Source organism: Phyllopteryx taeniolatus, chromosome 14, assembly GCF_024500385.1.
Source record: "Phyllopteryx taeniolatus isolate TA_2022b chromosome 14, UOR_Ptae_1.2, whole genome shotgun sequence".
Classification (NCBI taxonomy): Eukaryota; Metazoa; Chordata; class Actinopteri; order Syngnathiformes; family Syngnathidae; genus Phyllopteryx; species Phyllopteryx taeniolatus.
The window spans coordinates 24989862-25002614 of NC_084515.1; the positions used below are offsets into that span (position 1 = coordinate 24989862).

Below are 12753 nucleotides of genomic sequence, written 5' to 3' on the forward strand. Positions count from 1 at the left end.
TTCACCATATCTAAAGTTTGGAATATCTCTATTGTTTGTTGAACAATTTTAAGTTAATAATTTGTCACGTTTGCAGTTTTGTGGGCAACACTGAGATCGACGTAGACATCAAGAAGTATTACTGCAGGGCTGGAATCAAGAGCATCCAGGTACCAGGGCACACTGTTGCCACTTATTTCATCACGGCGACCAAATTATATTTTTACATCCTGTTTATGGCATTAGCACTATTAGCATTTTTGCATGATAACCTGAAGTAGCAGCTGTGGAATCTGAAAGCGGAGCACGATGTCAAGTTATTGTTGGCCCTAAAAGGCTTAAAGAGTGCTTTATGTCTTTATGACTTGCTCTGTTGACTCAGGCCTGATAAAAAGACTTGTTATTGATAAGACTCGTTATTGATAAAATACTCATTATCTGTGTGATGGGCTGCTGCCACTGTTTGCTGAGCTGAGTTTTGTTGGCTTACGTCGGACCAGATCGATGGGTCGCTCACTGTCGTTGCAGTGGATTTGTGCGGACGTCTTCTTTTGAAAACAAAAATTAAAAAAGTTAGTTCAAAGCGTGTCCCCACTGACTTGCTCGGCTTACACTAACAATATGGCTGCGAGCAGTTTGGGGCTACACACCTGGGTAAAATTGTTGGTACCCCTGTGTTTGTGGAAGAAAAACCCACAGTGGTCACAGAAATAACTTGAATCTGACAAAAGTAATAATAAATAAACTTTGAATGAAAATTAACCAATTAAAATCAGACATTGCTTTTGAATTGTGGGTCAACAGAATTATTTTAAAAAACAAACTCATAAAACAGGCCTGGACAGAAATAATGGTACACCTGGAAAAGATTCTAAATAATTTGACCACAGGGACTTTCTCAAGTGTGTCCTCTAATTAGCATCACGGGTGTCTTCAAGCTTGTAAGCAGTCAGTCGGCCTATTTAAAGGATGGCAAGTAATCACTGTGCTGTTTGATGACATGGTGCGTATATCACTAAACATGGACCAGAGGAAGCGAAGCAGAGAGTTGTCTCAGTAGATTAGAAAGAAAATTAGCACGTTAAAGGTAAAGTCTATAAGACCATCTTCAGGCAGCTTGATGTTCCTGTGACAACAGTCGCACATATTATTCAGAAATGTAAGATCCACGGGACTGTAGCCAAACTCACCGGACGTGGACGCAGGAGGAAAATTGATGACAAATTGAAGAGACGGAAAATCCAAATTGTAACAAAAGAGCCAAAAAGAAAATAAAAAAATGAAACAAAAGAAATTAAATGTGAACTTCAAGGTCAAGGTACATTAGTGTCAGATTGCAACATCCGTTGTTGTTAGAGCCAAAGCGGACTTCATGTGAGACGACCAAGGAGGACATCTGTTGAAAATAAATGATAAAAAAGCGAGACTGGAAGTTGCCAAACTGCGTGTTGAAAAGCCACAATGCTTCCGGGAGAATGTCCTATGGGCAGGCGAGACTAAACTGGAACCTTTTGGGAAGGCACATCAGCTCTGTGTTCACAGACGCAAAAATGAGTCATACCAAGAAAAGAACACTGTCCCTACTGTGAAACATTGAGGTGGCTGTTATGTTCTGTGTGCTACATCTGGCACAGGGTGCCTTGAATCTGTGCAGGGTACAATGAAATCTCAAGACTATCAAGTTATTCTTCAGAGAAATGTGCTGCCCAGTGTCAGAAAGCTTGGTCTCAGTCTCAGGTCATGGGTCTTGCAACGGTAATGACCCAAAACACACAGCTTAAAACACCAAAGAAAGGTTAAGAGCAAAACATCGGACTATTCTGACGTGGCCTTTTATGAGCCCTGATCTAAATCCTATTGAACATTTATGGAAGGAGCTGAAACATGCCGTTTGGAGAAAGCACCCTTCAAACCGGAGAAAGCTGGAGCTGTTTGCTCATGAAGAGTGGGCCAAAATACATGCTGAGAGGTGCAGAAGTCTTATTGAAAATAAAAAAAATTGTTTGAGTGCAGTGATTGCCTCAAAAGGTTGTGCAACAACATATTAAGGGTACCATAAAAAAAATTTCCAGGCCCGTTTCATGAGTTTGTTTTTTAAAATAATCCTTTTGAACAACAATTCAAATGCAATGTCTGATTTTCATTGGTTAATTTTAATAATTTTTTTTTTTGTGTGTCAGATTCAAGTTATTTCTGTGACCACTGTGGGTTTTTCTTTCATTAACAGAGGGGTGCCAACAATTTTGTCTATGTGTGTAGTTTACAAACTTAGCCAGTCGGTTGTTGAATTTAGCGAGTTTTCCGACCACCTCTCGTAAATATTTCTGTGTTTAGTATTTAGCATTTACTTTGTTAGCATTTTAGTACTTAATTTTTAGCAATTAGTACTTAACCTTTATTTTTATTCTTTTAGATTTGTTTCATTTTAAATTTTTAGCATTTAGTACAAAGCCTTTATTTCATGAGTATTTTTAGTATTTAGTGCTTGGCCTTTTTTTTCTTCGTTATTTTTGTTTTGTTTTTAGCATTTTTGGTGTTTAATTTTTAGTTGTTAGTATTTTTAGAATAACATTTTTGGCATTTAATACGTAGCCTTTTTTGTTAGCATTTTAGCATTTAATTTGACATTTATTACTTAGCCTTTATATTTAATAACATTTTTAACATTTCATGTTACGCATTTTTAGCATTTCCTATCCATCCATCCATCCATCCATTTTCCTCCGCTTATCTGAGGTCGGGTTGCGGGGGAAGCTTTAGCAGGGAGGCCCAGCCTTCCCTTTCTCTAGCCACTTCATCTAGCTCTTCCGAGGGGATCCCGAGGCGTTCCCAGGCCAGCCGAGAGACGTAGTCTCTCCAGCGTGTCCCGGGGTCTCCTCCCGGTGGGATGTGCCCAGAACACCTCACTGGGGCAGCGTCCAGGAGGCATCCTAATCAGATGCCCACGCCACCTCATCTGGCTCCTCTCAATGTGGAGGAGTAGCAGCTCTACTCTGAGCCCCTCCCGGATGACCAAGCTTCTCATCTTATCTCTAAGGGAGAGCCCGGACACCCTGCGTAGGAAACTCATTTCGGCCGCTTGTAACCGGGACCTTGTTCTTTCGGTCACGACCCACAGCTCGTGACCATAGGTGAGCGTAGGAACGTAGATCGACCGGTAAATTGAGAGCTTTGCCTTTTGGCTTAGCTCCTTCTAAAGCACAATGGACCGATACAAAGTCCGCATCACTGCAGACTGCACCGATCCGCCTGTCGATCTCCCGTTACATTCTTCTCTCACTCGTGAACAAGACTCCAAGATACTTGAACTCCTTCACTTGGGGCAGGATCTCATCCTCGACCCGGAGAGGGCACTCTACCCTTTTCTGAGTGAGGAGCATGGTCTCAGATTTGGAGGTGCCGATTCTCATCCCAGCCGCTTCACACTCTGCTGCGAACCGCTCCAGATTTGGAGATCACGGCTTGATGAAGCCAACAGAACCACATCGTCTGCAAAAAGCAGAGATGCAATACTGAGGCCACCAAACCGGACCCCTCTACACTTCGGCTGCGCCTAGAAATTCTGTCCATAAAAGTTATGAACAGAATCAGTGACAAAGGGCGGCCTTGGAGGAGTCCAACCCTCACCGGAAACGAGTCAGACTTATTGCCAGCAATACGGACCAAACTCTGACACTGGTCGTACAGGGACCGAACAGCCTGTATCAGGGGGTTTGGTACCCCATGCCCCCGAAGCACCCCCCACAGGACTCCCCGACTTTGTATTTAGCATTTCATTTTGGGCACTTAGTATATAGTCTTTATTTAGAGCGTCTGCCTCACAGTTCTGAGGACCGGGGTTCAAATCCCGACCCCGCCTGTGTGGAGTTTGCATGTTCTTCCCGTGCCTGCGTGGGTTTTCTCCGGGCACTCCGGTTTCCTCCAACATCCCAAAAACATGCATGAATTGGAGACTCTAAATTGCCCGTAGGTGTGAATGTGAGTGTGAATGGTTGTTTGTTTGTATGTGCCCTGCGATTGGCTGGCAACCAGTTCAGGGTGTACCCCGCCTCCTGCCCGATGATAGGTGGGATAGGCTCCAGCACGCCCGCGACCCTAGTGAGGAGAAGCGGCTCAGAAAATGGATGGATGGATGGAGGTTAATTGAAGACTCTAAAATTCCCCTTCGGTGTGAATGTGAGTGCGAATGGTTGTTTGTTTGTATGTGCCCTGCGATTGGCTTGCAACCAGTTCAGGGTGTACCCTGCCTCCTGCCCGAAGATAGCTGGGATAGGCTCCAGCACTCCTATGACCCTTGTGTGGATAAGCGGCTCAGAAAATGGATGGATGGATGGATATTATTTACCCTTTATTTTGTTAGCATTTTTAACATTTAGTGTTTCGCATTTAATACTTGGCCTTTATTTTTGTTATCATTTTGAGCATTTCTTGTTTAGCGTATTTATAATTTTTTTGTCCATTTAGTATTTAGCATTTATTTTTCCGCATTTCATGGTCAGCATTTGTTATTGTATTTTTAGCATTTTGTGTTTATTATTTATTTATTCATTAGCATTTAATGTTTTCCTATTTGGCCTTCAGACATTTATTATCCTGAGCATTTAAAAATAAAAATGATGACAAGTGTTGTTGTCTTGTTGTTTAGCTTCATGGCGTGATGCGTGTGGTGATGGAGCCTCTCCTTGGAGACATGCCTCTCATTGGCGCGCTCTCCGTCTTCTTCCTCAAGAAACCGGTAAGTCACATCATATATCTTCTTCTTCTCCTCCTCCTCCTCTTCCTCCTCCTCCACCACCATAACCTCCTCCTCTTCCCCCTTCGCCCTCCTTGTCCTTTCCCAACACTATCAGCACATTTCTCCTCCCTGATCACAGACTTCCTTCCTGCAGATGTCCTCCTCGATATCGTAACCCACCGGGAATGATTTAAATAGCTAAAACCTCAAAGGCAGACATGACGTTGTTTTGTGGAGACATGTTTGGAGACAACACCGAGCGGGAAGTCCTGAGCTACAACAGGCGGGCATCTTTGCCACACTTTTTGCTTCAATTCAATGGACATTGTGCTGCACCTTCTGGTGAGCGTGCCTTAGCCACTCGGGGGCAGTATAATACAGACATATGGCCATAGTCATTCTTTGCGGAGGATAAAGAATATGACTGTGAATGTTATCTTGTCTGTCCATGTGTTGCTTCACCATTTCAAAATTCGCCATTAGCCATTGCTTGAAGGGTTAACCCTGCTACATACAAATCGTTTCCTTAGCCCGTCTATGGTGTTTCCCGTTATGTGTGACCATTAGCATTAAGCTAGCTGACTTAAAGGATAAAAATAAGGTGTAATTCTTTGTTTGATGTTTAGTATGAAAGTAGCCTTCAGCTAGGAATGGCAATAAACAGTGTGAAGCCTTTTCTAAAGAGTTGTCCATTATCTGCCATTTGTCGGTTTGTCTGTGTAGGTTTCGCATAGCAAACATTTTGATTGATGTCACATAATTGGAAGCCCTCATCTGAGATTTGAATGCTGGAACACTCTCGCTCACAAACCAATTACAACTTCAAATGGGTCTCGTTTCACTTTGCCAACACATTAATTTGCATTGTGAAGGGTGCCAAAGTCACTGTACCAGTTTTTGGCACACTTTCAAAGGTTTGGGGTACCTAAAGAGTGGCGCTAGACACAATATGGTTCATTTTGGCATGACATGTAATGCATTTCCATTGTCAAAAAATGTTGAGGGTACCAAAGTAACTGTACCTTTTTTTGACACCCTACCTCAGTGTTGTGGTACCTAAAGGACAAAGCTCGACACCGTTTGGTTCAGTTTAGAATTACTTTACAGTTAAGAATGAAGTGCTTCGAGCGGCTTGTCATGCACCACTTCAAGTCCCCCCCCGCTCCTTGGACCCGTTTCAGTTTGCATATCGGCCCAACCAGTCAACCGATGACGCTGTCTCCACTCCCCTCCACTCTGCCCTCATACACCTGAACTCTAAGGACTCATATGTCAGACTGCTGTTCATAGACTTCAGCTCAGCATTCAATACCACATTCCTCAACAACTGATCTACAAACTGGACCAGCTGGGGCGCAACACTTCGATGTGTAACTGGCTGCTGGATTTGCTGACAGGCAGACCGCAGGCAGAACGGGTCGGCAGCAACACATCCAGCACCATCACTCTGAACACGGGGGCCCCTCAAGGTTGTGTGTTGAGCCCCCTCCTCTTCACCCTGCTGACCTATGACTGCACACTGACATACAGCTCCAACCTCTTCATCAAGTTTGCAGACACAACTGTGGTGGGTCTCATCAGCAACAGGGACGAGACAGACTACAGGAGTGAGGTGAGCCGCCTGGCCGGGTGGTGCACAGACAACAATCTCTCCCTAAATGTGGAAAAAAACCAAGGATATTGTTTTGGACTTCAGGAGAGCGCACTGCCAGCATGCTCCCCTGAACATCAACGGTGCTGTGGTGGAGAGAGTGCGCAGCACCAAGTTCCCGGGAGTGCACATCACAGAGGATCTCTCCTGAACGAGCAACACCTCATCACTGGGCAAGAAAGCTCACCAGGATCTCTACTTCCTGCGCAAGCTGAGAAGAGCCAGAGCCCCGACCCCCATCATGTGCTTGTTCTACAGAGGGACCATAGAGAGCATCCTGACCAATTGAATCACTGTGTGGTACGGCGCCCTCACCGCATCCTGCCGCAAGACTCTCCATCGCATAGTGTGGGCAGCTGAGAAGATCATCGGAACTTCTCTTTCCTCCCTACAGGACATTTACAGCACTCACCTCACCCGCAAAGCCCTCCACGTAGCGGGGGATGCCACCATCCATCACACAGCCGCTTCAGTCTGCTGCCATCAGGGAGGAGACTGCGGAGTCTGCGGGCCAGGACTAGCCGACTCAAAGACAGTTTTATTCATCAGGCTGTAAGGAATCTGATCTCTCTGCCCGCTCTGCCCCCTCTACCTCTTCTGTCCTCTGCCCACCTGAACTCTGACGCCCCACATACATGCACACACACACACACACACACATCAAATTGTCATCTAATTTATTTGTCTTATTTGCCTCGGTTCTCTGACCTTGACTATGTTGCACACGTCACCTGATCTTTTATTTTCCACATTCAATTAATACTTTTTATACTGTAAATACCATAGTTTTATTTAGCTTTTTGTATTGTTGCTATTATTTGTAGTCTTTGTAGCACCTTTGAGTACTGTAATTTCAATCCTCTGTATGTGTTACGCAAATTGAAGAATTGACAAAAGAAGCAAAAAGCTTGACTTTTTTGCATTGTCAAAGCTGTGAAGGGTACCCTAGCACTTTTTGGTCACTCTGCCCTGCTTTCTTTGGGTACCTAAATGGCAGCGCCAGACACAGTTTTGTTCCGTTTGGCACAATTTAAAAAATATATATATTTTGGATTTACATTGTCGAAAGTTGTGAAGGGTATCAAAGTAACTGTACCATTTCTTTTGCATCCTATCATGTAGCCGACACTGTGCAGTCGAACCGTGACGCCGTTAAGCTTGATGTCTGATCTTTTCCAGCTTTGCCGACATGCGGAATCTCTTAGCTGCTGACTCACAGTCTTGCTTTGCCTTGTATTAACACGCGCATGCACGCACACACACACATACACACACACAACCTTGTGATGTCAATTTCTACCACGCAGGGACACTCAAAACATCAGTGATGTCAGCTTTTAATAGACACACACGCATATACACACGCACACACTAAATGTCCTTGTGATGTCAGCTTTTTAAAGATACACACATGCGTGCACACACACACACACACAAGCAACGTCCTTTTTATGTTGGCTTTTAAAAAAGACACACACGTAACCATCTTGTGATTTCAACTGTTTAAACACAGACACACACATGCACACACACACGGGCATGCAACATCCTTGTAATGTCATCTTTTAAAAGACATTCAAACACCTACACACACACAAACGATCATTACATCATCACTGCATGTACAGGCCAATTCATTAGGTACACCAATTCAAGAATTATGTCCAAAATAAATCACAACAATCTAAATGTTTTATATATTATGTCTTTTTGTCTTGCAGCTTCTGGACATCAACTGGACAGGCCTGACCAACATGCTGGACATTCCCGGGATCAAGTATGTGTCAGGGTTATTGTCGGGATTCAATTTGTTTAGCTCTTGGCAGAGTTCGTTCGTCCTAACGGTGTTTGGCAGACTTTGAATCTCCTTTCATGCTGATCATCAGAGCAGGATTTTTCCTTAGCGACATACAGTTTGGTTCACTTAAGCATGTTTTTTTTTTTTTTTTTTTTTTTGCATTTCCTTGGTCAAAACTTGTGAAGGGTACCAAAGTAACAGTACTAGTGGTGAGTGGTGGTATTTGTGTGTGCGTGTGTGTATGTGTGAGTGAGTGCGTGAATGCAATATGTGTGTGTGGGTACCAACGTACCTGTGACACTTTGACACTCTTTCCAGCAGTGGTAGGGTATCTAAAATTGGCTGAATAAGATGGCAAAAAAAAAAAAGAAATACACTGTTCTGATCTAGTTTTGTTGCAGAATTTTGAGGGGGGGAAAACTCCCACGTGCATCCACCTGCAAAAAGCTTAGTCCCAGATCTATACTGTACAAGATTCTCACTCGCAAGTTTCTTTTTATCCGGATGTTTAGAATTTTTTCAGCATGCCTCAGACGCTTTGAAGACTTTTATCTGGTCGACAGCATCGGCGTCGTCGCGGGATAACAACAGTTTGAGTCCTCTTGAATAAATAAGAGCGCGAGAGGACGTGAGCGGCGTTTCCGGCTCACTTCCTGTTAGTCTGCACCACAGGCGAACTGGCTTCACCGGGCGCACCGCCTTTTGAAATGTCGCCGTCCTTGTTTGATGGGTTTTTGTCGTGTCATGTCGGCGTGTGTGCAGTCAAGTGTGAACTGTGATTGCCACGCCCTTTTTCACGTTCAAGCTCGGCCTGTGTGCATGTGTGTGCAAATGCTTATGGGGCCTTCTGTGAGTGTGCGTGTTTGAGTGCCTGAATGTGTGTGTGTATCTGTACACGAATGTGAGTTTGTAAAAGTGTGAGTGACTGAATGAGTGCGTGAATGTGTCTCGGTGTGAGAGTGAGCGTGTGTGCGTGCGTTTGTAAGAGTTGTGCGACTGACTGACTTACTGTGTGTGTGTGAGTGCGTGACTGCATCTGCGTGCTTGGTTACCAACGTACCTGTGCGTGACCGCTTGTGTGTGTGTTTTGCAGCGAGAGAAAGTGAGTGTGTGTGTTTGTGTGCATGTTTCCATGTGGAATGCACATATCTTGCCAAGTCAACACACCTAATATATAAATATTGCAGGACAACTGAACATGCCATCGCTCGTATGCGTGTAAGTTGACTCAGAGCGAAAATGATCTTTTCCTGCGTGCAGTACAGTTGCAGGAAGAGACAGAACGCACGAGTACAATAGGTGTGTTTTTCTTGGCAAATAGACGATTCTGATTTTGAGTCTGATGAGATTTGAGCGTCTTTATGTAGCACATGGCGCCCTCTAGTGGGAATTTGGTGTCATCTCAGAGGAATAACTGCGTGACGACGCCATTAAAATTGTTTGTTGACTTCGTTACCAAGCATTTTATTGCAATTATATGCACCATATTTATTTCGTGTTGATTTACAATCATTAAGCAAAGCAACTTGCATACCAAAAACAGCTTTAATTACTTGATTTTTTTTATTGTTTTTGCCTCCAATTTCTACATTTTGTTTTAAACCATTCCAAATTCAAACTGTTCAGCTCAAAAGCCGAATATTTTCCAAATAAAATTAACAAAAGAGAGATTAATGCGGACAGTGTTTACCTCCGATTTACACAATTCTTGACTGATTCAAACCCAATTAAAAACTGCTCATCTCATTTCGATTTCATCTTTTTCCCATTTTTTTTAAATAAAAGCTCCAAATAATTTTCTTTACATAGTTACCGCCAATTTCCACATTTTCTTGACCGATTCCAACTTCAAACTGTTCAACTCATTACCATTCCCCAAATTCCCAAAATATCTACCTTCAATTTAATAATTTCTCGACAGATTTACACTGTTGCGACTTCAATTTGTTCAGCTCATTACTGTTGTTTTTCAAATTTTCACAATATAAACATAATATTAAGATATATTAAGATTGTTTTTTAACTTATTCACTTCCAATTTTCACATTTCTCAACCAATTGAAACTTTAAAATGGTCTGCTCATTGAGGACAGCTCATACAAAATTCCATATTTGTTCCTATCCTTCAATATCATACACTATCTTCAACAGCATTTCCATTCAGCTTCAGCTTTTCAGCATTCACATACAGTTTCTGCAAATTGCATCGTCTTGTATTTTACTCTATTGTTCTGTGTGTTGTGTTTAAGTGTCATTCTCCCTTCTTATCCACATCCAGCGGTTTGTGCGACAACCTGATCCAGGACATCATCTACAGCTTCCTGGTGCTCCCCAACCGCATCACTATCCCTCTGGTGGGCGAGGCTCAGCTGGACCACCTCCTCTTCCCCGTGCCCAAAGTACGCACGCACCCACACACGCACACGTTCACGCCCACGCCTTTCCTGACTTCTTTAGAGCTCACACACTCACCCCACGGCCATCAGGGCATCCTGCGCCTCCATTTCATGGAGGCCCAGGACCTTTTGGGCAAGGACAAGTTCCTGGGCGGTCTCATCAAGGGCAAGTCGGACCCCTACGGAGTCATCCGGGTGGGCAACCAGCTCTTCCAGAGCAAAGTCATCCACGAGACAGTCAACCCCAAGTGGAACGCCGTGTACGAGGTATGGAAAATGAAGATTTGTGCAATTGTCAGTGTGCGCTCTGACCAGAAGGAGGCAGTTGAATGCCGTGTAAGATGACAAGACCCTAGTGTTTTCGGATTGTGCCGTGGTGACTGTTGTGTGTTGCAGGCGCAAGTCATGGACCCGGCCGGACAGAATCTGGAGGTCCAGTTGTACGACGAAGACACAGACAAAGACGATGTGCTGGGAAGGTAACGCGACATAACATAACACAAAATTAATGCAACATCAATGTAATATCAACACAACATTAACACCAATACAACACAAACACAACATCAATACAATATAAACACAATACAATGTCAACACATCACTAACACAACAAATGTTAATACAATATCAACACTGCATCAATACAACAGCAGTCAACATTAACAATCAGTGCAATATCCACACAAAGTCAACACAATGTCAAGACAATAGTAACGCAATGTAAACTCAATGCATCGTCAACACATCAGCAACACAACTTCAACACAGTATTAACACAACAGCAACATAAAATGATATCAACATGTCACCAACTCAACATACCACAAGGTCAGTGCAACATCACCATAACACAATACCGACACATCATAACATACCACAAGATCACAATGTCAACACAACATAAATACAATTCAATATCAACACCAACTCAACATAAACATGTCAAAATGTCAACACATTATCAATACACAACATCAATGCAACGTTGATGCAACATTAATGCAATGTAAACGTGAAGAAACGGGTCCAAGCAGGTTGGAACGGGTGGAGGAAGGTGTCAGGTGTGTTATGTGACAGAAGAGTCTCTGCTAGGATGAAGGGCAAAGTTTATAAAACAGTGGTGAGGCCAGCCATGATGTATGGATTAGAGACAGTGGCACTGAAGCGAAAACAGGAAGCAGAGCTGGAGGTGGCGGAAATGAAGATGTTGAGGTTCGCTCTCGGAGTGACCAGGTTGGATAAAATTAGAAATGAGCTCATCAGAGGGACAGCCAAGGTTCGATGTTTTGGAGACAAAGTTAGAGAGAGCAGACTTCGATGGTTTGGACACGTCCAGAGGAGAAATAGTGAGTATATTGGTAGAAGGATGATGAAGATGGAGCTGCCAGGCAAGAGAGCTAGAGGAAGACCAAAGAGAAGGTTGATGGATGTCGTGAGGGAAGACATGATGGCAGTTGGTGTTCGAGAGGAGGATGCAGGAGATAGGCTCTCATGGAAAAGGATGACGCGCTGTGGCGACCCCTAACGGGACAAGCCGAAAGGAAAAGAAGAAGAAGAAACGCAACATTTCGACACTACATCGTGACGCAACGTCAACACGATCAATGCAACATCAACACAATAACAACACTTCACCAACACAACATAACACAAAATCAGCAGAACAGTGTAAAAATGAAGTCCACACAAAATCAACGCAATAGCAACACAACAGCAGCACAACACAATATCATCACCACAACATCAGTGTCAACATCAACACAAGGGCCACGATTGTTGTGTGCAGTGAGTTGTGTGGTTGTCGTTCCAGCGTGACCATCGACTTGGGCGAGTTGGCCAAGGAGCAGAAGGTGGACGAGGTAAGTGGGGGGTGGGCTAACATGATTGACACCTGAGGGCTATCCCGGGAAGTAAGTTACATGAAAACACGGAGTAAGTTAACCCCGAGATGAATTAAGTCTTTTAATGCAACCACCTTGCCTCCGCTAGCTTAATGCTAACACACAATGCAAAACACCATAGATGGGCTGACAAAACTAGTTTCAATGTTGAAGAATGACTATTACTGATGATGGTATTGTGCGTGTCAAGTGGTTTAGTCTGGAAGGCGTGGCTTCGGGGAAGTTGCATCTGAAGCTGGAGTGGTTGTCTCTGCTGTCCACGCCCGACAAGCTGGACGAGGTGAGGAATC

General features: G+C 43.8%; 1 protein-coding gene across 1 annotated transcript in view; it reads left to right on the forward strand.

The window, feature by feature from the left end:
* The window catches only part of LOC133488806 (extended synaptotagmin-2-like), a 45753-nt gene that overhangs the window by 16227 nt on the left and 16773 nt on the right, over window positions 1–12753 (forward strand). The window contains exons 6-13 of the mRNA XM_061797168.1: window positions 77–149; window positions 4625–4714; window positions 8087–8142; window positions 10442–10562; window positions 10650–10826; window positions 10956–11038; window positions 12373–12421; window positions 12654–12743. Of these exons, the coding sequence (XP_061653152.1) occupies window positions 77–149; window positions 4625–4714; window positions 8087–8142; window positions 10442–10562; window positions 10650–10826; window positions 10956–11038; window positions 12373–12421; window positions 12654–12743 (739 nt within the window). The remainder of the gene's footprint in view (window positions 1–76; window positions 150–4624; window positions 4715–8086; window positions 8143–10441; window positions 10563–10649; window positions 10827–10955; window positions 11039–12372; window positions 12422–12653; window positions 12744–12753) is intronic.